Genomic DNA, 24936 nt, shown 5'->3' on the forward strand with positions numbered 1-24936 from the left:
GACTTGGGTCTGGCTTTTCAGATGTGCTCGTTCCTTCGAATTCCTTTGTGCTCATCAGAGACCTCAGCCTGGGGAATATGTTGCCAGCAATGCCCAGAGACAGATAGAAACAAGCACAACAGAAGAGCTTTTCTTGACAGGGAAGGTCCTGGGAGCAGAAGAATGGGTGGAAGAGGTGGCTGTTTGTGTGTCTCCGCTCACTTCCCTCATCCCCTTTCTCCTTCTCGTGTTCCCTGATTCCTCTGTTAGAGAAGGGCCTTCTTTGGTCTGTTTCCTTGCGGCCTGTGCTGTCAATCTAGCTTTGCAATAAATAGTCCAATGTTTCCTTCCGTGTGCCCACTGGCTGCCCTTTCCTTTCAGAAATGGACACCACTGGGGGGGAAGCAAAAGTCTGGGCTGAGCTTTAGCTGTCCAGAGTCTAATTAGCTCGAGCCCAGCTTAGAGGCCAGGGCCAAGGCAGGTACTTAGAGTGCAGACCAACCCAAAGCCCGTCTCCCACTCAGCCAGAGCCAAGGGAGCTCTGTCTGGAGCTGAGTCCATTCTGGAGTCCAGTTTGGACTCTGGTCAGAATCAGTTCCAGATCACAGACCTCAAGACCCTGCTGAAAAACCCAATGCAGAATCCTGGGCATGGTTTAGTGCCCAAAGCTATCCAGGACATGGACTGACCCACTCATGGCACTCCAGCTGGGGATGCAGGTGGGTATGGGGGTGGACCAGAGCTGCAAGGATTTCCCAGGGAAATATATAACGTGGCATCATACAGGTCTGGAGAGATAGAGGCATTTAGATGGAAGACATGAGTACAGTGAATAACTAAGGATACAAAAGAATAAAAAGATACGTTCCGAAGTTCACACCTTAAAAGTAGAGTGTGTATCTTCTCTACAAGAATCTATGGGTAATTTATGGAAGGTTATCATTCTAACACAGCAAAGGGGTGCTAGGGAAAAATTCTCAGCAACGAACAAAAACTTCACCCACTTCTGCCAGACAAGCAAAATACTCACCTGAGTAAAAAGGAAGAAAATGCTCACTGGAGGATATTACCAATACAATGAGAGATTGCCTGTTGAGAAAATGGACACTACCAAATATCCAAGACATTTTGGAGAAAAAGAGAATAATAAATTTCAATAACAACAAACCTAAGGAGAAGAGCTACTCAGACAACCTGTGTTCAGTGATGTGAAGGTAATTGTAAAAATAGCTACTGACACTAATTGAGCACTTTCTACATGCCAGGATCTGCTTTGTGTTCGAAACATGTGGTAATTTATTTCATTTTCACAACTGTACAGGTACATATTATTGTTATTATTATTTTTCATGTTACATATGAGGAAAGTGAGGCACAGAGAAGTCAAATTACTTACTCAAGGTCACTCAGGAAGTGGCAGAGCTGAGATTCAAATCCCAGTGGTCTGGCTCCAGAGTCTGGGCTCTTATACTGTTCATGTAATCTTAAGACATATAGCTGCACTTAAAGACAAATAGCGAACATTAACTCATGGGGTGAAGAACAAACAGAATTGTTAACAGGGGAACTATGCAATAATAGGAAGAGCCATTAGGGTTAGTCAGGAAAGGATGAGTCTTTGCTGGAAGAACATCTAGTAAAAACTTGTAATTTATCCAGTAGATCAAATGAATAGGCTGAGATAGGAAAGGATGGTAAATGATGTGCTCAAAGAACCCAAGTGAAGAGAGGAAAGGCAAAGAACTCAGTGAAGGCAAATTTAAGACCCAACGTATGCGCTGATGGACCTGCTTCAGTTAAGAACTAGGACTCTGGAGTCGGCTGAACCTGGGTTCAGATCCCAGCTTCACCACACTTACTAGCTGTGTGACCCTGCGTGGGCAATTTATTTATTTGCATACAATGACTCCTCCCATTTTATTTATTTATTTATTTATTTATTTATTTATTTATTTATTTATGGCTGTGTTGGGTCTTCGTTTCTGTGCGAGGGCTTTCTCTAGTTGTGGCAAGCGGGAGCCACTTTTCATCGCGGTGCGCAGGCCTCTCACTATCGCGGCCTCTCTTGTTGCGGAGCACAGGCTCCAGACGCGCAGGCTCAGTAATTGTGGCTCACGGGCCCAGTTGCTCCGTGGCATGTGGTATCTTCCCAGACCAGGGCTTGAACCCGTGTCCCCTGCATTGGCAGGCAGATTCTCAACCACTGCGCCACCAGGGAAGCCCTGGGCAATTTATTTAAGCTCTCTGAGCTTCCGTTTCCTCAGCAACAGGCATATTGTGTGGGTCCAATGAGTTAATGCAATGGGAAGGACTTAACATGGCACCTAGCATACAGTAAATGTTCAGTAAAAGTTTGAAATCAGAAGCAACACATTAGAAAACTCACAAAGAGTGAAAAACATTAAAAGTTACTACATCCTTTGGTGAAATAAATAATGAAATCAACCTTTGGTAAATCTAGTAAATAACAAAATAGTTACATATATATATATACATGTATGTATACACACCCATACACACACATGCATACACGTGTACAGCTAACATTTATTGAGTGTTTATTATGTGCTCGGCACTGTGCAGAATGCTTTCCGTGCATATTTCATTTAGTCCTCACAAAACAATCCCATGAGGTAGTGTAGTGGGTTGAATAGTGTCGCCCCTTAAATTCATGTCCACTTGGAACCTCAGAATGTGACCTTATTTGGAAACAAGGGCTTTGCAGACCCAAGTAAGGTAAGGGTCAAGATGAGACCATACTGGATTAGAGTGGGCCCTAAATCCAATGAAAGTGTCCTTATAAGAGACAGAGAAGGACACAGAGAAGGTGGCCATATGGAAGGACCGAGGCAGAGTTATGGTATCACATGATAGTACCAGGAGTCACCAAGAGCTAGAAGAAGCAAGGAAGGGTTCTCTCCGCAGCCTTTGGAGGGAGTGTGGACTGCTGACGCCCTGATTTCAGACTTTTGGCCCCCAGAATGGTGAGAGAATAAATACCTGTTTTTTTAAGTCACCGAGGTTGTGGTCATTTCTAGGGGCAGCCTCAGGAAATGAATACAGGTAGCCACTCTTACTCTTACCATTTTCCAAAGGAGCAAATGGAGATCCCAAGAGATGACATTACCCAGAGTCACATAGTTAGTACATTGGTGGAGCCAAAATTTAAGATAAGGTACGTTTGACTGCAGGGTTCATGATCTTTGTCATCACAGGTTACTATTGCTGAATAAGGGACAGTATGTCACCTGACTACTTGCCCCTTAGTCCCCCATGAAGAGGGGGACAGAAGGACATGTATGATGACTCTTCTCACCCCTAACTTGCAGTTGGATTTCAATTCCTGCTCTTCATGTCAATTTCTAGACCACAAGCTCTCAAGAGGAAGATCGATGTTAATTCCTCTTTGTGATTCCACATTATTTGGCTCACTGCTGTATAGAAGGGACTGAGTACTTGTTGACTGAAAGAATGGCGTAGGCTGATCCTAATGACTCTGAAATTCATTCTGACCCTACAGAGTAGAATCCAAAATTGACCCAGATCACCTAAGTTTACCTCCACCCCACCTCCTGTCTTCTCAGGAACAATGAGGTCACAGAATTTTAGGATGTTAGAGCTGGAAACTCTATGACAGTAGTAAAATGCAGTTGCTACGAGTTTGGATTCTGAGAAAGATCCAAGTTTAAATCTCAGAACATTGGCTTTTTTTCTGTATAAGTTTGAAGAAGTTATTTAACTTCTCTCAGCCTCAGTTTCCTTAAAATGGGAAACCTGCCTCAATGTTTGTGAGGATAAGTGTTTGTAAAGCATTAGCACAATGCCTCATTCCTAGTAAGTGGACAATGTGATAGCTCTTATATTTATTATTGTCTAATCAAATTTTTTTTTTTTCCCTGCACTGTGTGGCATGCAAGATCTTGGTTCAAACCCGTGCCCCCTGCAGTGGAAGCGCGGAGTGTTAACCACTGGACCGCCAGGGAAGTCCCTCTAATCAAAGGTTTTGAAATGTGCAGGTATCAGAATCATGGCAAGGGGGTGGAGCTCTGGCAAGAAGATTCTAAACGGACTTTGCACGCATGTGTTTTCTCAATCAACTATCTTCATATAAGGATCTTTGGGCCTCTTGAGGGGAAAATGTTGGGAAGCACTCATGCTGTCCAATCCCAAAACCCAGAGAGGCGAGCTAAATAATTTGACTATAATCACACAGTGATCTAGTGGCAGAGCTCAATTAGAGTCCAGGATTTTGGACACACTCTCTAGTGTTTTTTTCTACTGCAGCAGGCATGTGCTGCTTTAGACCCTTGGAGCACAAGTACTGATTCATTTCCTTTTGCGAGAATTGGCTTGAGTCCTCACATTCTGTGTTGTTGAGAAGCCTAGTATTATGTTCTCGCATCTTCCCTCACCAGACTGTCCAAGAACTCTGAGAGTTTAAGCAATCCAAAGGGGAAGTATGCCAATATTCTACCTTCATGTCCTAACTTTTAATTTTATTTTTATTTTTAAAATATTTATTTATTTATTTATTTGGCTGTGCCAGGTCTTAGTTGCGGCATGGGGATCTAGTTCCCTGACCAGGGATCGAACCCAGGCCCCCTGCATTGGGAGCATGGAATCTTAACCACTGGACCACCAGGGAAATCGCTTTATTTTACTTTTAATATTAAAAAAATTTTTTATTGAAGTATAGTTGATTTACAGTGTTGTGTTAGTTTCAGGTGTACAGCAAAGTGATTCAGTTTTATATATATATACTTTTTCAGATTCTTTTCCGCTTTAGGTTATTAAAAGATATTGAATACAGTTCTCTGAGCTATACAGTAGGTCCTTGTTGTTTACCTATTTTATCTATACTAGTGTACATCTGTTAATCCCAACCTCCTAATTTATCCCTCCCCACACCCTTTCCCCTTTGGTAACCATAAATTTGTTTTCTGTGTCTGTGAGTCTATTTCTTGTTTTGTAAATAAGTTCATTTGTATCATTTTTTTAAGATTCCACATATAAGTGATATATTTGTCTTTGTCTAACTTACTTCACTTCGTATGATAATCTCTAGGTCCATCCATGTGCTGCAAACGGCATTATTTCATTCATTTTTATGGCTGAGTAATATTCCATTGTATAAATATACCACATCTCCTTTATCCATTCATCTGCCCATGGTCTTCCTGCTCTAGCTTTTTACTTCGTGCCCGCTGCAGCTACCATTTTATAGCTGAGTCAGTCACACTTGTCTCAGCCAGGGTGGTTTCTAGAAAGAGGGGTTGTTTACTGACAATTCCACAACTTCCACACCAAGCACACCTGTGTGCTCCACGGGCTCCATGCTCATGTATCCAAGCAACTCTTAAGGCCGGGCCTTTCGGGTCTTGCCCCCCATCCCCTCTATCCCCACACTGCCATTTTCCTCCAGAGCCCTACCACCTCAAAGTGGGTTCAAGCATTCGCCTGTCTTGGGACCCAAAACCATTGCTTCCCCTCCATGGTGAGTCCCTGGACCCACCATGGAGTCTGGAGGTTGTGACTAGCTTTGTTCCTTTTGGTGTTTGAAACACAAAGCATTCATTCTCCTCCCTTAAAATCTAATTGCCTTTACTGGTTTATAGGAATTGAAAATTTGTAGCCTTAGAGATTTTTTTCCCCTTAGAGATTTAAAGTCTCTCATCTAACTCCCAGACGTGGGTCAGTTCACAGACTTAAATCTCTATAAAGGAATGGAAGATCAGGTAATCTTGTGGAAGGATTCTGATGTAACAACGCACATGAATATTCTGAGCCTTTTTTTTTCTTTTTAATATTTATTTATTTAGTTTTTGGCTGCATTCAGTCTTAGTTGTGGCACACAAGATCTTTCATTGCGGTGCATGGGCTTCTCTCTAGTTGTGGCACGTGGGCTCAGTAGCCCTGTGGCATGTGGGATCTTGGTTCCCTGACCAGGGATCAAACCGGCATCCCCTGCATTGCAAGACGGATTCTTAACCACTGGACCACCAGGGAAGTCCCTATTCTGAGCCTTTGTCTTTGTTTCCTCTAAAAAGGTTGTGGCCATTTACTCAAGGAAAATATGGAAGATGTAGAGAGACTCTCAGATACTAACCCTGAGCAGCTGTAATTCTTGAGAACCTTGGGCGCTATTGCAGTTGGCTGCTTATAAAGTCCAGGTGAGAGATACACTTTGTCTGGGATCTACCTCAGGTCTAGGTGAACTGGCTCTAAATCCATCCTATGGTTCTTCTTACAGTTTCTAAGAGTATAGTTGGAAATACATCCTCGGCAAGTGACAAAATCTCTACACTGACTCTATGACCCATGGAGTTGGAGTTGTTATGGGAAGAAGGGCTAGGTGGAAGCCACTGGGACTCTTTAAATCAAATAGTAAACCAAAGGCACCACCGTACCTGGGGAAATCATGTCAAGACTTGTTCCAGCAGCAGAGGCTGTGGCTGAGTGCCCCTCCAAGAACACGCAGTGCGTGCCTCCAAGACTAACTCCACTCTAGAATTAGAGCCGAACATTTTCTGGGACAATGGCAGTGACAACTATCAGAGGACTGCAGCACAGGAAGAGCTGTGGACTCCCAAGAGATCCCTGCTAGCTGCGGGGAGAACAGTGGGCTGGAAAGAAACTGAAATTTTGAGCTATGAGGATCAGCTTTTATTATCCCTTGGATAAGTTCTCTTTTTCCTTAATAGAAGACAGCCTTCAAATTATGGCAAAAACCAATGGGAGTCATTTATTTTAGACATTTATTTCACATACAAGTTTTCAAGAAGACATCTAAGTGAACATTAATACAAAACAATGAGTAGACATACATTTATACTTGAATGCATTCAGAGGTAAAGGCTTATCACTACACAGGTCACTCAGACGCTCCTTGCATTGGGGGCTTCCCCAGCTCCCTCAGAGTTGAATCGTGTCTGTCACTGGGCACCAGAGCTCACAAAATAGGCTTTCTCCACTGCAGCTACCTGCCACTGCCTATCGAGGTGACTCAGGGGCTGCCTGCGGTTGAACATGAGCGATTTGTCCTTTCTCCTCACCGAGCAAGCTCCCGGACTGCTCACAGCATCCTCTTGCTGAAGTATGGGGTGGACTCAGTGTGGTCCGAAATGCTGCCTGTGGTGGCGAGCCAGGGCAGTGGCCTGGTCTTATAATCTCTTCCTCTCTACATGATGCCCCATAGCCTCACAAAACATCAGAGCCGGAGCGGTCTTGGCAATCATGCTCAACTTCTCTTCAGATAAGGATATCAGGCCCAGAGAGACGCGGATTTGTCCAGCAACACTCAAAGTGGTAGTGACAAGAATGAAACTTGTCTTTTGGCTTCTGGTCTAAGGCTCATTCTACGTGCAGGCTGCCCTGAACTGTTTAAGCATATTGTGAAGTTTTCCTCTAAAAAACTAAGGTTTCCTTCCAGATGAATAAACTAGGTTGTATGTGCATAATAAAAATGCCTGTAAGAATCACGGCATTTGTGGAGTAACAAAATAAGCCTACGAAGGGATACAACCAGGTTCCAAAGTGCCTTGGGTAAGAGGTCAGAGAATAAAATGCCTACTTGTTTGCACCACTTTAAAAAAATAGGATTTGGGGTAATTTTTAAAGAAAAAATACAGTATTAGATAAATATAGGTTTAAGTAGTTGGTTGAGGTGAGTTGTAAGTTCTGTTTTTGTAAGTTTCTTTGTTCCAGCAGCCAGAAGAAAGAAAAGCAGTAAGTTGTAAAAAAAAAAAAAAAAAAAAATCAGTGTTTGTAAGGTAGATTTTTTTTTTTTTTGCTTTAGGATCAGAGCTTTCTCTGGTACTGAGACCTAGGAAGAAACCTTCTCCTACGGATCTTCATAAAGGCAATTTATGTGAAATGAGACACAGTAATCAGAGTATGACTGTTCATTTTGACTTTCATGCTCCACCTTAAAAAAGATAAAACACAAACTGCCTTGGTCTAAGATGGTGGGTAGAACTTTCTATTTCTTCAGAAGCAAAGTCCAGTAAGCTAATTTAATACAAGTTCAAATAGTCCACTTACAACTGGGAAAAGGTAAGGGAACCCAAATTTCACCTTAGCTTGATCCCAGACATATGACAGACAGAATCAGTTTATTCCACTGGAGAAGGAATGGTTCTTGAGCCTTTCCTGCCACTGGGGAAACTGAAGCGACAGAGGTAGAGAATATGATTTTAGGCAATTAGAAAAACTCTTTTTGCAAGTGAAGGTGATTTTTTCATTAAGAAACTAATTATGTTCCGTAATTGACATGAACATAATTGACATTACCTTTTGCTATAATACTTCTTCCATCATATTGCAAGTTCCTTGAGCACAGACACCATGCCTTTTTTCATTTCATATCCCTCACTGTGCCTAGAACATAGCCTTACACATAACAGTGCTTAATAAATATTTATGAGTAAATCATCTACTTTCCTGAATCATGCTTCGATATAATGATCAATCCTGCGTACCTATTACTAAGTGGTGATTTCTATTAATGTGCATCGTCTTTAGAGTTAGAATTCCAGAACATCGACACAATACAAGCACACGCCCACTGGCACCACACACATCTCACTGTGCTAGGCACACTACCAACATGAAACTGCACTTACCATTAGAAGTCTATAATTCAGACAGCACAGAGGAAATCAACCTACAGAGATGTGAACAATCCTAACATTCCTAACAAATGTATGAAACATTTATCAATGTTTACCTGAGTCACCTGCCTTCCAACAGGCCACACCCGATTCTGGCACCGTAAGTTGGATTTCTTTCTACACTGCCTACCCTCCTTGGTACTTTGTTGAACAAGTTTCAAAAGATTCAAACATACTCACATGTCTTCAAATAAGAGAGCATCTGACAAAGGAGAGATAAGATCAAAAAAATGATCTACAGCCCTGACTCTGGTTGGTTATCTTTCCACTAAACTTATGACTTCTCCCTCCCCAAAGCAAAGCCCCCCGAGGTTACCTTCATCTTAAGGGTATAAATGCCACTGGCCTCATCCTGGAGTTAACAGCTTTGGATGACCAAATCCCTGGTTTGCAACGTCCATAAGTGAACTATCTCCCCATCTGAACACTTCCTTCAATATTTATCGGGCCAGTGCTGGGGGTTGTCAAAGACATCTTTCAGACCAACTGGTAAATGTGGAAAGCGAACAGCGTTCCGGACTGGAAGTTTCACTAAATATTTCCACCTTCACTCAGTGAGGTATAGAGCTGCATAAATTACTCAGGGTTCTACAGAGAGGTTTACGACCACGTGAACAGGGACTAGGAGCCTCAGAAAAGAGAATGGTAAACTTAACAAGCAGCTCTGGAGTGCTGGTCTGGACCAAGGTGGCGATCTGATCTAAAGCAGGTCTAAGGAGTCCAACTGATCTTATAAATATTGAATGTTTCAGGTCTTTACCTCACTTCTTTCCCTATCTCCTTAGAGTTTTAGAAAACTAAGATTATACAATATTATAGTGAAGTGTGGGGTTGGGAGGCATAAAATATGCCAACATATCAGTCATATTCTAGATAAAAACCAGAGAAGTCACACATTCAGAACTAGAATGTGTCTGAAATTCTACTTTAATGAGACATACCATGAGCATGCACGCTATTCAATCTGAGGAGGGCATGGTAGCTCAGAAGAGTCAGACAAGGGCACCCAGAACAATTAAGAGGTAAGTGTAGGACTTAGGAGAAACGGTAACAGGGACTGGATTACTTATAGGCTGGAGAAACAGCAGCCAAGAGGCTTTCAGTCTTCAGGTACAGAAAAGGTTAGTCTACAAAGGACGATGGGTGATCAGTTGCTTCTCATCTCTATGGAGGGCAAGGCATTATTTCAGTGACAATACAGGGATTCTACCTTAGCTATTTAGATCAACTTCTTGACACAAAAAAAAGGTACACTGCAACTGACTTCTGGCGGAAACTATAAAATCTTCACTCTCCTTTTGTGAATATCTTCAAAACCAAGATGGATCTGATGTAGTTCTCATCAGGCTCCTTAAAGTTCTACCCAAACAGGAAACTCTGTGATCAAGTTGCATCCGGGATCGCATGTGGTAGAGAATGAAAAAAACTTTGAGCATTTTTTATCTCCTTGATAACAACTCTCCCATACACTGAAGGATCTTGGATGTTGCTGGGTTTAGCGATCCCATGGCAGTGGCCTTGACATACTGAAGAGAATTCCATTCTGCACTCAGACACTCTATCTTCTTCACTTTATTAAAAGAAAAGTTGAGACACATAGAAGGAGAGGAACAGACTGATCAAGTTAGAGGCAGAGGTGAGGACAGGATCCAAGTCTTTATATTCTCAGCCTTATCTTGGGAATTACACTTTATAGCTAAGAAAAGAAAGATTGCTTCCAAGAGTGAGATTAGGGTAAAATGGCTAAGGGGACATTTAGGAAGAGAAGAGATCGTCATCAAACAGTTTGCCTGAATTCATCAGTCTTTCCCTTGTGTGGGTTCTCTGGGGCATAGAGCGCTGGAGGGTATGGCAGAAGCTTTTCTCTCACATGAACCTCCCGATGTTTAGTGAGAACAGAACTCTTACTGAAACGTTTGCCACACTGGACGCACCCGTAGGGCTTCTCTCCAGTGTGTACTCGCCGATGTTCTCGAAATCTCGTACAGTTATTGAAACTCTTCTCACAATCCACACATTTGTAGGGATTCTCACCAGTGTGGACTCTCCTGTGGGCACTGAAATGAGAACTGTTGGTAAAGCTTTTCCCACACTCTCCACACTGGTAGGGCTTCTCTCCAGTGTGGGTTCTCTGATGTATAATGAGACTCGAGCTCTGACTGAAGCATTTCCCACACTCTCCACATCTGTAGGGCTTCTCTCCTGTGTGGATTCTCTGGTGGGCACCGAAGTTTGAGGAGTCGTTAAAGCTTTTCCCGCAGTCAAGACATTTAAAAGGTTTTTCTCCTGTGTGGATTCTTTGGTGTCTGATTAGACTCCTGCTTCTACCAAAGCACTTCCCACAGACACTACACTTATAAGGATTTTCCTTCTGGTGGGTCATCCGGCACATGAGGCGAGCACTCCTTCCAAAGCTTTCTCCGTATTTGAGAAGTCGGTAGGGCCTTTTCCCCATGAAAGGCCTCTGATGCACAACAGCTTTCCCTAAATCTCTAGGCTGAGACATCAGTTTTCCCTGTCTGACTCCTTGAAGGTTTTCCCATTGTCTTCCTGAGATGCATTCCCTTTTACAATATTTACCTGGATCAGCATTCTGAGAAACAACCCTTTTAGACTTTTCTATTAATGCCCTATGCTGCTCCATGTCCTTATATATTACCTGTGTTGCATCCTCCTTGATACTACTTCCAATTTCAAAATCTGAAAAAAAAGACAATAAAAATTTCAGACCAGTCATGTATCAACATAAACAACATGGCCTACAGGCCTTGTCTGTTAGGATCCCTGTGTGCTTCACTGGCCTCAGGTGTGGGGGACTCTTTCCTGATTCACTGGGCCTTATTTTCTTTCAGTTCCACGAATAGCCAATAATACCCAGCACAAAGTAGGCCTTTGGAAATGTTTTCAGAATTGAATTATAATCCAAGCCATTATCCCCAGTCTGTATCCTGATTAACATGGGAGCAACTTAGTTTATCTCCCTGAAATTCCAGTACAATTCATCCTGCTTTCAAAATTTCTCATCTATATCAAAGTACACTACACTTCATTAGTGTTTAGATTCTAATGATCAAGTCCAAATTCCTCAGTGGACTTCTACGCTCATCAACCTATAGTCATATTCTATCCAAGAGTATTTCTTTCTTCTCAAATGTTGCTGTCACTTTGTTTTTCTGGCAGTCTCACACACAGACCACACTAACTCAAATCTTAATTCTCACTGCTCGACAAACCGGAATTATCTTCTCCTCACTCTTTCATCTACATCCCACCGTACATCTTGGATCCCAGCTTTCCCGAGAAGTTTTCTGAACAGAGAGCATGATGTGGTGAAGACACAGGCTTTGGAATCAGACAGCTCTGGTATGATTCCATCCTGGTCACTTATTAACTGTGTGGTTTTTGTATTAACTTTTTATTATGGAAAATTTAAACACAGAAAAGTAGAGAACAGTACATAAACTGAACTTCCATGAACCACTTACCCAATGATCTACTCCTGGCTAATCTTGTTTCACCTCTATTCCCACACACTCTCTGCTCCCGCTACCCGGATTATTTTGAAGTAAATTCAGACATCGTATTATTTGATCAATAAATAGTTCACAAACTGTGTAACTTAGGCCCAATCCAGGTTTGCTTGATTCTCAAACCCTTCTTCTTATGCATTTTGTTGTACTGTCTTGTTTCTACTTGCTAATTTCAATGTTACTTTCCTTCCACATATTGAGCTGAAACTGCCAACATCCCTCAGTCCCAAGTGGGGTGGCTGTGCCCTGGGTTGGAAGAGGAGGACAGCCATCAATGAATCCACTGACTTAGGTCAAAAGCCCTAACAATGTCATATTCTGAAGCACTCTGATTGAGTCAAACATTGTTCCGGGATTTGGAGGAAGTTACAGCCTAGTAGTTGCCTCAGACAGAGCCTGATAATTTGATGACAGGTCTGGAGCTCACCTTAAAAAACAAGATTCACAAGAGAAGGACTTTGTTTCCAAAGTTATCAACTTTAACAGTTCCAGTTACAGAGTTAATAATTTCAGCTTTCATTCCCATACAAATACAAATTCCTGTATAAATACTACCAGAGAGCATATGTGTGAACTTCCTTTTCTAATGTTTGTTTTGAATAAGCATAGAGTACAGGAAGGAAAATAATAACAGGTAAGGTTAGAAAGACAAACTCAGATTAAGGATGGTTGTGGAACCTTAATACAAGTCTAATGGAGAAAACTGGTTTGGAGACTTTTACAATAGTTTAGGCAAGAGACAGAGAAACGCTAAACTAGGGTAATGGTTATGGTAACTAAAGAGGGGGGCAGATGGAAGTTCTACAACAGCTGAAAAAACATATCATCTGCCTGGATGTAAACAATGAGACAGAAGGCATCAAAAAAAATCTCTATCTTTTAAGTCTGGATGACCTGTGGGAGACACAGGGAAGAGCCATAGTGTGGGAAGGAAGATGCTGATTTTAATTTTGAAAATTTTAAGCCTGGACTGCTGGTGAGGTGCCTGTGAGGGCATCCAGCGGTCAGCGGGAAACCCGCAGGTGGAGCTCAGTACCAGAATAAAGTCTTTTTGTCTCTGCCTATCCTTTTTCTCATGCACATCACACATAACTGAGACATTTCTGTTTTGAGCTTACTGACACACCTCCCTGATCTGAGTTTTTCTCACGTATAATTCCAAGTTCTTCTTCCCCACAATATTTCTAGGAGATATTAAACATTATCTGCCCCATACACTCAAAAACCGAGGCTGAGATCCCAAAAACCAAATCATGAGAGTCCAAGTTCCTCCCTTGAACAGAAGCACCATAAGAACAGGGCCTCTGTTTTATTCATCGATACCTCCCCCTTTTCCTCAAATGCCACAGGACACACGAATATCTGCTTAATGAACAGACATTCATGAGCGATGTGCCAGCTCTTCTGATCTGTCAGTAAATCCCACTTCCTCCTTCTTTAGACCACAGCCCCTCATGATTCTTACCACTCGGGCTTTGCAGTAAACCTGGAGGTCCCTGGAATTCTGGCTCCTGTACAATTTCCTCCTCGCTCAGTCTCTCACTGCTGGAATCTTCAACTATTGCCTCCTGTGAGTCCTCCTCAGGTTCCCAGCCCGTAGGTTCCTGGGGTTCAATCTCAATGTCCTCTCTTTCTTGACTTGAGGGTGACGGGGCTTCCTCTGGGGTGCTGGTGGGAGAGGCAGATGCCCGAGAGTTAATCAGGGCATCCATCTCCTTGTAGAATGCACAGGACTCTAGCACGTGACCATTTTTCACTTTGCGGTAACTCTTCTGAAGGCTTTTGAACTTGGTCCGGCACTGTTCCGGTGTCCGGAGGAAGCCGCACTCTCGCAGCTGTTCAGCCACGGCCCCGTACAACTTGCTCTTCCGATGACAGGCTTGCAGTGCTTCATAAAACCGAGTCTCACGGAGGATGTCAAGGAAAGTCTTGGTTTCCTCGTAGCCCCAGTGCACACCTGCCATTCAAGGATAAAGTTCAAAGATACAAGATGTCTGAAGCCTCTATACATTACAAAATATAAGAAGTACAAGAAAACAAATCTCATTCCCTGGAACTATTATATGCCTGGGAATAACCTTTGCAAGAAATGAGAAGGTCTATATAAAATAACTATAATATTATATTGAAAGACATACAAGAACTAGAAAGAATGGAGAGACACTATGTTCCTGGATAGGAAGATTCAAGTTGTACAGATATCAATTGTCAAATGAATCTATAAAGTCAAAATCCCAATAGGATTTTAAAATTAAAATTGATGAACTGATCTCAAAGTTTACTTGGTAGAATAAAAATGCAGCCCCCCAAATCTGCCATTGCTATGGTTATTAAGGATTTAGCTGTCTGTCTTTTAAAAATTGTTAGGAATAATGGGCTAGGACACCCAGCAGGAACTTTTCCCCCAAATTCCCTATCATTTCTTTAGCCCGTCTTCTTCGAACAGCAGAACTATGTCCAGAGTAGTTTTTGATGTTACTGAGTCCTCTACTCTGAGAGATGAAACCATCCGTAAGACAGGCAGATGTCCTGCTTTTATAGCAGAATTAAGCTTTTTAGGATATGTCTGAAGACAGTTTATTAAACATGCTTTTTGGGTGTTTTATAATCTGTAGTAGGAAAGTCTTTTCTGTCCTCTACCTTACTGGGTGGTCTCTTTCAGTCATATCATTGGATTCCATATTTGAAACCACCCTACCCTCATGTCTATGGATTTCCAGAATGATGAATACCTGTATAATGCATTTTCCCATCTTTTTCCTGAGATCTGTTTGTTTTGAATAGGTACAGTCATGAGTACAGTCTCAGATCTCCCAGCCTGGTTTATTTTTCCATTCTACCTAAGAAATTATCATCTTTTCATAAAGTGGAGTACAGAAACATTACTAATAACTGTGACACCAGGCAATGTTTTATTGCATTTTAGCATCTGCAGAATGCCTTCATCTACATTATCTCATTTAACACTAACAACTACCCTCATATTCTTAGCCATATTTTAGACAGAAAATTGAAGCTCAAAGTCGTTATATGATATGTCAGCCGTCACATAGCTACTAACTGGTGGTTTAGTTCTGCATGTCCCAGGCCCCACATTTCAACACCATCTTTCTTTTGCATAGTATCTTTTTTTTATCCTTTTAATTTCAATATCTCTGTGTTACGTTTAAGATGTATCTCTTGTGGTTCTGGGTTTTTGAGCATGAGCCACTCGTTCTCCTTGCTTTGGCACTGCAATAAGCCTTTCTCTGCTCCAAAAAAAAAAAAAGATGTATCTCTTGTAAGCAGTATAGTTTTAAAAACTATATCTGATAATCTTAGACTTTTAAATTTGTAATTAATGATATATTTGGATTTACATCTATCATCTTACTGATTTTTTTCCATTTAATGCATCTACTTTGTGATTCTTCTTTTCCTTTCTTGTCTTCTCTTTGAATTTTTTTTTTAATTCTTTTTTTTGTTGTTGTTAGTTACACATTCCTTTATGGACTATCCTTGAGAGTATAATAATGTATCCTTGACTGTTACAATCTAATACAATTGACTGCATTATAACAATTCTCAGATAATGTTAGATCCTTAGAACCCTGGACTCCATTTGTCTTCCTTCCACGGACCCCAAATACTCAAAATTCATGCTGTGCTCTAACCCAAAAAAGAACCCTTCATGGCTGTTACTCAGACTGCACTGGGGGTAACAAAACACCTGGGAGTACTTTCAGTTACATGGCCAATTACAGTGATGAGTGGCAAGGTGTGCGTGACAGAATTCCCTGGGTTTGGTCACTTCTGGTCTACTCCTTTTTCCACAAGACCACATCATCCATTTTCAAACCAGAAAAAAAAAAAAAGCACCATTCTTACCACTCAGGTTTTGAAATAATACAGGAGCACCACGAAGCTCAGACTTCTGGATAAACTCAACACCCATTTCATCACCATCAGATTCTTCTGCGGCTTCTTCCTCCTCCACCAAATTGATCTGTTCTTTAGCACTGATACCAATTCTCTTTAGTCTGGGGAGAGACAGAATCTCCTTCGGCTTATCCGTGGATGAAGTATGAGCTGCAGGGTTCAACAAAGCATCCATGTCCTCAAAGAAGGCACAGGGTTCTAGCACATGGCCATTTCTCACTTTTCGATAACTCTTCTGTAGACTTTTGAACTTGGTCCGACACTGCTCTGGTGTTCGGAGGAAGCCACATTCTCGCAACCATTCAGCTACAGCACCATATACTTGGCTGTTTCGGGGACAGGCCTGAAGTGTTTCATAAAAGCGAGACTCTTTGAGAATTGCAAGAAAAGTCTTAGTTTCCTCGTAACTCCAATGTACGCCTGCTATTTTTTCATCTTCCAAACCCCACTGCTGCTGCTCTCTCCGTGTTTTCCCTGCATTCCTTGCAGGGGTCTGAATAGCATGAACTGACTTTTCCTTGATATAGTTGCTTCGTAGGACATTCCTCTTATTAGGGGATTGTAGACCTATTGTCCATGGCTCCTTTCTTTGCTCCAACTGTGCCATCTTGTTAGCTGTAGACACTGTGTTTCCTAGAGTAAGAGAAACATATTTCATGCTAGAGAGATCATCACTGCATGCCCCCATCTCCTGCTGTAGTATGCTCTCCTGGAACACTTGTTCACACCTATCCTTTAAAGGTCTTGTTCAGTTCCTTCTCTAAAGTCTTCCTCAACCATGATCATGCACACTAGTTTCTTACACGAGTTATTTGGCACAATCATCTACTTAGACTACCGTTTCCCTTCTCATATATGTACCACTTCCTTCCCCAGCTAGTTCTTAAAGGAAAACTTTTAAGGGTAAGAAACACGTATTTCATTACCTTCAATTCCCTCTCAGTATCTAACATTGTGTTAGGTTCAGAGCATGCTCCTATGAGCCAGTATTCGTTACTTATAAAGTGTGCTTACACCTGCTCCCCACATCCCCTCACTCCCCCACTCAACACACACAAACACACACTGGGGCTATGGGAGATGAGAAGTCAAGAACTTTTGGAGACATTCTGGTGAAGTTAATGGGAAAGAGACCTAAGAATAGGAAAGTAACTTGAATTTTTTACTTTACAATACGGTGGAGATCAACATGTCTTAAATTGGAATCCTAGCTCCACCACTTACTTTACTTTCTGACCAGGGGAAGTTTCTTAATCTCTCTGAGCCTCAGTTTCCTAGGAAATAATATAATCTATTCAACAAGGTGCTGGGAATATTAAATAAAGGATCATCTGTAAAGCGTCCAATGCCTAATAAGTATGTAATAACATTTAGTTTCCTTCTGTAGAAAACACACATAGGAGCTTCACGGAATTCCCCTAGGGAGGCAGCATCAAATCAAATCCTTGCTGAAAGAACCCTGGGGATGGAGATTTGCTCTTCACTTTCACATGAGAGAAGTAAGTGTAGGGACAGTGAAAGTTCAAACATCTACAAGGACCAGGCAGGCAAAGTAAAGGAGTGAGGTGGCTGGAGTGAGAGCCCTGGCATTTTAGCACGAGCTCCTCCACTCAGCTGTGGTCAATGGCTGCTGTGAGAGAAGGTGGGCCCATTGTGCCTGACGTTTGATTTTTTTAAGAGATACTGGAAATCCAGATTTATAAACTAATTTTAAATTAAAACTCTGTGCAAGGCCCAAATATGTTTGTAGGCTAGACTCGTAAGCCTTTAGTTTACAATCTATGATAGAAGACTGAGCCAGGTGTCTCTGGGCCTGGGCCTTTCCATATGTAATTATTATACATGGAGGCACTGGGCTAAATCTGAATGTCCATAGTATGGTCTCTAACCCACTCATGGCAGATTTTACTAAAACCTCTAATTCATCATTTTACTAGGTCTGGATGCTGTGTGATCCAAGGCAACACTAGGAAACAGCTATTGTGTAGGCAACTTGCCATGTGGCCATCTTTCACTGGCTCCTGTAACAACACTAACAGCAATGACTACCAAGATAACCACACGGGTCTTTGAAGGATGAATGATCAGTGATGAAGTGCAGAGACCCTAAGTAAAAGTTAAAATCAAGGGTCCTGGGACTTCCCTGGCGGTCCAGTGGTTAAGACTCTGCATTTCCACCGCAGGGGGCGCAAGTTTGATCCCTGTTCGGGGAACTAAGATCCCACATGCTGCATGGTGTGACCAAAAAATTAAAAAAAAATAATAATAATAAAAATAAAATGAAATCAAGGGTCCTGCTGTTTTGGGAAGAGTGCTTTGTTACTGGTGTGTCATCAGTGTCATCTTAAGTTGATCATTTTTTTAAACTGCTTTAATTACTTTCTGATTATAAACAATTGTCAGTTTATCTTTATTCATTCAGTTTGACACGGCCTATTTTGTAATCTCTGTACTTCAGGGTCTGTATGTATTGTTGCCCAACAGAACTTTCTTTGATGATGATGTTCTGTAACTGTGCTGTCCAATACAGCTATTGAATACCTTAAATGTAGCTACTGCCACTAAGGAACTGAATTTTAAACTTTATTTAATTTTAATTAATTTTATAAATTTAAATTTAAATAGCCACGTGAAGCTAGTGGCTACTCTATTAGACAACAAAGGTTTATAGTATCTATAGTGTGTATTGGTGCACATTTTAGGCCTATAATTTTATTCATAAGTAATCTCTGACTTGTAGCTTACATATGAATGAACCATATTTAGCCCTATTGTTAAAGCAGATGATATAGCTCTTCAAAAGTTTGCTTGTAAAATTACACTTCAGTGGTTATGTGTGCCTGTAAAAATTTGTGCTATTTAAAAAATTCACAACATGCTATCAAGGTTGTTGTATTGAAATTACTTTTTTTCTTCTGTTTATAAGATTTCCATCCAAAAAAAAAAAAAAAAAGATTTCCATCCACTCACTGAATATATGCTGGGCACCACCCATATGTCAGGCTCTGTGCACAGTGTTGGGGTTACTATGGTTTAAACAAAAACAAATCCTAAAAAGACCTTATGACTTTACAGAATTTTTAGTCTAGTGGATGTAGATAAGTTTATATTTCAATAATATGACAATCATATATAAATCTCTCCAATGTTTTAATCACTAAATTATAAGAATATATAAAAATCTATAACATAAATTGGAAGAAAGGAATGAGTGAGGTATGAGAACATGGTATGCTAGAGCACAGAAATGACTAGACAACCCATGGAGGTCCTTAAAGTGATAACATTTATAACTATTTTATCATCGGTAGAAGTGAATATATTAGAAATCCCCAAATCTTTTATTTGAAAAGGGATAGAATCCTTACCCAGGGAGACCATGTTCCCAATACTCTCCTTTCTAATATCCTGGTAGAGGTCTCTGTGAGCAGGAATCTGACGCACACTCTTTTTGTAGGAAAAAGCTCTTGCCATGTGGACATCTTTCACTGGTCCCTGTAACACACTAACAGTAATGACTACCAAGATAACCACATGGGTTTTTGAAGGATGAATGATCATGGATGAAGCACAGAAAGTCCCTAAATAAAAATTAAAATCAAAGAACCAAGTGTATATTATGTGCCAAATGAAGCAGAAGGTACTATAAAGAATCATAAGAGAGATGATCCAGCAAGGAGTCCCATTACTCAGATGGCTGGGTGCAGTTTCTTCTGGAAAAGGAGCAAGGGGGAAAAAGTCTCTTGGAGGGAGTATAAAAGTTTGAGGAAATCATTGTGACTGAATATCCTAGGAAGTTAGGCTAGAGAGAACAATTACAATTTACCTGGGACCCAGCAGGAACTCGTGTGGCTGTTACTTCCTGATCTATGGTGTTCCATTCATCAGCAGGAGGAGGAACCCAGGGAGAAGGCCGAGCTGTAAGAAGAGAAAGAAACAATTAGTGTTGTAGGCTCTGCCATTTTATTCATGCTGCTTCTCCTTTTATGAAATGAGCATGTATAAAAAACCGACAAATATAAATTGGTTATTTTCTCAATGAGTTCAGAACAATGCCCCAAACCACGGTACCCTAAAGCAGGGCTCACAAACACAAATGCTTTTAGGGAGTAGGCAGGTAAAGGACATCATGAAAGGGGAGAGGTAAGGACTGTGGGGAACTGGAGAGCACATGTCCCACTGAAAGGGTACACCCAGTGTTCAGCTCCAGCTGATGCTTCATTGTGAGACTATTGCCCTGGCACAGAGCTTCTAACTTTTTTTTTTTTAATTTTTAATTTTATTTATTTTATCTTTGGCTGCATTGGGTCTTCGTTGCTGTGAGTGGGCTTTCGCCAGGTGCAGCGAGAGGGGGCTACTCTTCTTTGCAGTGCGTGGGCTTCTTCACTGTGGTGGCTTCTCTTGTGGAGCACGGGCTCTAGGCATGCAGACTTCAGTAGTTGTGGCGCACGGGCTCAGTAGTTGTGGCTCTCAGGCTCTAGAATGCAGGCTCAGTAGTTGTGGCGCACGGGCTTAGTTGCTCCGCGGCATGTGGGATCTTCCCGGGCCAGGGCTGGAACCCGTGTCCCCTGCACTGGCAGGCAGATTCTTAACCACTGCGCCACCAGGGAAGCCCCAGAGCTTCTAACTTTTTCAAGAGAAGCCAGAAAGCAGGACTTTTACGTACAATCTCAAGTCTTAAATCTTGAGAACTAAAAACAAACAAACAAAACCCCCAAACCAAAAACTCCTTGTAGGTGAAACAAAACAATCCGATTTGGCGCGTGAGTTACCAGTTCGCCATCTCTGGCACAAATTAATCCCCTATGAGTGAATACTGTCCTAAAAAATGTTAGCGTATACAGATACATAGTACTGAACACTACAGGCAAATATACCCCCAGAAAGGTGGAAGGAAGATATATAAGCTTATATAGTATAAGGCAGTCTGTGGTCTAACTTCTACTCTAGAATTCACTATCTAGGAAAACTTTAAGAATAAATATTACTGTGACCAAGAACTCAAAAGCTTGATCTACTACTTTCTATGGAATCAAACTGAATCACTTCCTTGGAAATACATTATTCCCTTAGGCACACATGGCTGAAATCCTATCTCTTCTTTTAGAAGGAATTCACCTTTCTGAGATATCTATCTCTCAAATTTTCTGTCCTCCATACCCCCAGTAAGGACCTCAACAGAACAAACCATCTTACTTTAGGAACTCCTTATCACCTGAGATGGCAAAATCCAGAAACACCATGAATTTATCAGGTAAAGTAACTGACAGCATCTAATCCATGTGAACAAGGGAACTCTGATGCTGATGAACAAACACTGAAAAATCCAGAAACCATTAATATTTGCAATGCATTCTATCATAATATGAATTTCAGGAGGGATAAGGAGGTGGGGTCCAAAGTGGTGAGTCTTGCCTCTTGATGAGGGGTTCTGTAAGTCAGACAGATTTGAAGTTTAAAAATAATCATGCCATTATGGGAGTAAGGAAACTAACATTTATTGAGCACTATTATGCACTGACCCTTTTACAATGCCTCCTTTAACCTATGCTAACAACCTTAGTATTTTCCTTTTACAGATGACAGAATGGAAAGTTTGAGAAGTTTAGTAACTTGACCAAGACCACACAGATAAAGAATGGCAGAGCTAGGTTTTGAACGCATACTGTCTACCTCTAAAGCCTAATCTCTTAATCTCTATGCATTAATACACAGAGATTAATTAATTAATATTACTTGCCCGAGATAACACAGGGAGGGGGCAGAGAAAGGATATAAACCCATGTCTTTTTATTGCAGGTTCAGTGATCTTTCCACTCCTCTCTTTAAGCCTGACATCATGCTGCAGAGGATGGAGAGATCACTGTGGACTGGGAAGGACAGGGTCTTCATTTCCTTGTATTTGACTTGATTCATTAACGTCTAGGGCAGATATGAACACCAGTTGTCTCTTCTCTATGAAGTCTTATTGTTTATCCCTCTCATATGCCACTTCTGTGATGCCTTACTGTCAGTCACTTTTTGAAAAAAAATCTCATTTCTTCTTCCAAACAGTTTTTCCAAGTTGCTTATAGTCAGCCAAGAACACACACACTTATACATGCAGCAGGACTAAAAACCACAAGCTGATTGTAGAGTGGAGATTCTTAAATGACCCTATGAGACCTTAAGGCCAGTCTGGGCAATCTATGTTTTCTCAGATTCCATCTTTAAGATCCCTTTTACTTATGTCACACATATTCCCAATTCTTGAAGCCAATGAAGTCTTTCTCCCCAGTATTCAATTTACTCTCAAATACGTATTGAGGGGACCCTACGCTGAACAAGTCACAGTGTTAGGGCTACAAAACAAATCTGCCATGGTCTCTGCACTGGGCATGCTCTGAGTTCTTACCATTCTTGGGTAAGGGCCGAAGCTCTCTCTTTTGGTTCAGCTGCTCCTGGTGTCCTGAGTGGAGGCTTTCAGCTCCCTCCAGAGACATCACTCTGGGTTGGGTCTCCACCTGCTCTGGCTGAAAGTCTGCCACCTCCCATGCTGCTCCAAGTGGGGCTTGCTTCTCTGAGTGCATAGGACTGCTAACCTGGGAAATAAAGTCAGTGCCATAATGGAAAAAGGGAGTTAAAGAGGGCTAGATCAGGGCCAAATTCCCCCAAGAAAGATATCAAAGAAGGACAGAAGATGTGAGAAGGAATGAAAATTTCACTCCATTCCCAATGGGACCTCTGAGGGCATCAGGTTAATAGTATTGTCCAGAAGTCTGGGCATAAGGGAATAGGAGAGTGCTCTTTATTAGTATACAGAGGGGGAAAATCTGTTAGGAGTGAAATACAGAGCCTCCCTGTTATCAGACTAGACATTATTTGAGTCCTCATATCTATTAGGTTCACAGAGAAGTGAAAGTTCTCAGAACACTAATTAATTCACTAGTGAACTGAAAACTTAGAAAATTAATCTCGACATCTAGTGTCTATTTCTGACCAACACAGCAACTTGCTAATAGTCAGATCTTTACACAAATCCTGTGCAAGGTGAAAGTGCAAATCTTGCAGGATTTCATGAGGTTACTGAAAGGGCTGATGAAAAACAATTAGAAGAGCATGCAAAGCCACTGACAAATAAGGATCAGCAATTAAAATGGAGAAGAGTGACAAGGATGAAGACATTGAGGGCACTTCAGAAGGCACGGATTGGAATATTAAAGGATGACAAGAGGCCCTGGAGTAACTGATGAAGTCCTTTCTTTCCTTTTCTTTTTGGGTGGGGGGCAGGGCAAAATAGCCCTCTTTAGGATCAAGCTACAAAAGTAAAATCCTGTGAAGCATAATGTACTGTTCTCTCATATAATTTTTTGGGGAAACGTTACGCAAAGATTTAAAACAAATACTTAGATGCATAATGTTTAGTGTCATTTGCAAGATAACAGTTCAACCAAAGCTTTTTTTCTATTTAATATGAAATTCTGATCCCTTTTAAGTAGATTCCCTTTAAAGGTCTTTCATTATTACCATTTATCCTTCCATAATTTGCATTTCCTGCAATGCATCCCTCGCCCATCTTCCTTTCCACCCCCTTCTTGTTAAATACAAAAATTTGGAAAATCCTCTCTCACCTGCTGTCTTAGTCTTCCAGTCTCTTTCTCCAAATGTATTACCAGGGCCACCGCCTCCTCTCCACTTTCCGGACACTGCTTCTGTGCCCACGCCTGAATCTTCTCGGGTAAAATGGTGAGAAACTGCTCAATCACCAGCAGCTCCAGGATCTGTTCCTTGGAACGCATTTCTGGCTTCAGCCACCGGCAGCAAAGTTCCCAGAGTTTACTGAAAGCTTCATGGGGTCCGGTCACATCCTCATAACAGAATTGCCTGAAGCACTTGCGAAAAGTCTCGGACTCAGAGCTGTCCGATCCTTCCAGAATGGGCTGCGATGCCCACTCGGGCTCCTTTTCCACCTTCATTATTAGGCATCCCTCAACCTTCAGGGGCGCGTCGATCTGAGGGTCCAGGGATGCAGCCATGCTCTAACCCGGGGGTCAACCTCACGTCTAGCTCAAAGGAGACTCGAAGAAACCAAACCTTCGAGAGCTCCCTGCTAATGGTTTTGGAAGTGTGGGAAGGCAGGGAAGTGAAAACGGCAGTGTCAGCAGGAACAGGGTACCCCAGGCTGATTAATCAAATCTATACTAGGCCCTTGAAAAGGTGAACATGTACCCTAAGGTCCAAGAACTCAGCCTCTTCTCCCAACAAGATGTGTCCCCGCGTTGTGGTTTTCCAGGGTGCATCTTTTAGTGCAGTGTCGGTAAGAGCAACGCTAGAGGACTGGGAAAAAATCAAGGGGACCGCGGACAGGAGGGCGGCGGCGGACAGCCGGGCCGGGAGGGGGTGTGTCAGACACCCAGGGAAGGGCCCGGGGGAGGGGAGGCCCCCGAGTGGGTGGGGCCGGATGCGCAGGCCCCGCCCGGCCCCGGGTTCGAGGCTCGGGCACTGCAGTGCGCCCAGGCCGCTGCGGGTGGCTGGGGCGGGGGCCGACGTTATCCGAGGCCAGCGCCCGGCTCTTCTGGCCCAAGGTGGCCCGGGCCGTCCTCAGGAAACCTCCACACGCTGAGGAAAGCCGCGAAGCGGTCCTGTGCCTAAGGGGAGAGAAGCCGCGGGGACCAAACAACGCTTCGTAGGGTGGCGTCTGCAGGATCCTCGCTCGCGGCCTCGTCCGCTCTGTTCCCGGACTGCGCGGGGGGCGCTGGGAGCAGCGGCCACGCATGCGCCACTCGCGCCCGCGCGCCGCAGGGTTCAGCGGAGGCTTCCTCGTCGGCGAGGGTCTGGGGGGAGGGGGCGGCGCGGTGGAC

At 42.4% G+C, this 24936-nt stretch overlaps 1 protein-coding gene across 1 annotated transcript; it reads right to left on the reverse strand.

The window, feature by feature from the left end:
* Nucleotides 1–10369: 10369 nt before the first annotated feature.
* On the reverse strand, nucleotides 10370–24216 carry ZKSCAN2 (zinc finger with KRAB and SCAN domains 2). The gene is made up of 7 exons (XM_059896600.1): nucleotides 23707–24216; nucleotides 22491–22677; nucleotides 19923–20014; nucleotides 19465–19591; nucleotides 16046–16729; nucleotides 13644–14135; nucleotides 10370–11348 (listed from the first exon to the last, which is right to left on the reverse strand). Exons 1-7 carry the CDS (start codon nucleotides 24109–24111, stop codon nucleotides 10426–10428), a joined length of 2910 nt encoding a protein of 969 aa, XP_059752583.1. The 5' UTR covers nucleotides 24112–24216; the 3' UTR covers nucleotides 10370–10425.
* Nucleotides 24217–24936: the final 720 nt, after the last annotated feature.

Source organism: Balaenoptera ricei, chromosome 15 (genome assembly GCF_028023285.1).
Source record: "Balaenoptera ricei isolate mBalRic1 chromosome 15, mBalRic1.hap2, whole genome shotgun sequence".
Lineage (NCBI taxonomy): Eukaryota > Metazoa > Chordata > Mammalia > Artiodactyla > Balaenopteridae > Balaenoptera > Balaenoptera ricei.

Coding starts and splice junctions, on each gene's coding strand:
- ZKSCAN2 (XM_059896600.1), bottom strand. CDS start 24,111: ATGGCTGCATCCCTGGACCCTCAGATCGACGCGCCCCTGAAGGTTGAG. Junction 20,015..22,490: donor TCGGCCCTTACCCAAGAATG/GTAAGAACTCAG, acceptor CTCTTCTTACAG/CTCGGCCTTCTCCCTGGGTT. Junction 16,730..19,464: donor TGGGAACATGGTCTCCCTGG/GTAAGGATTCTA, acceptor CTCTTACTCTAG/GAAACACAGTGTCTACAGCT.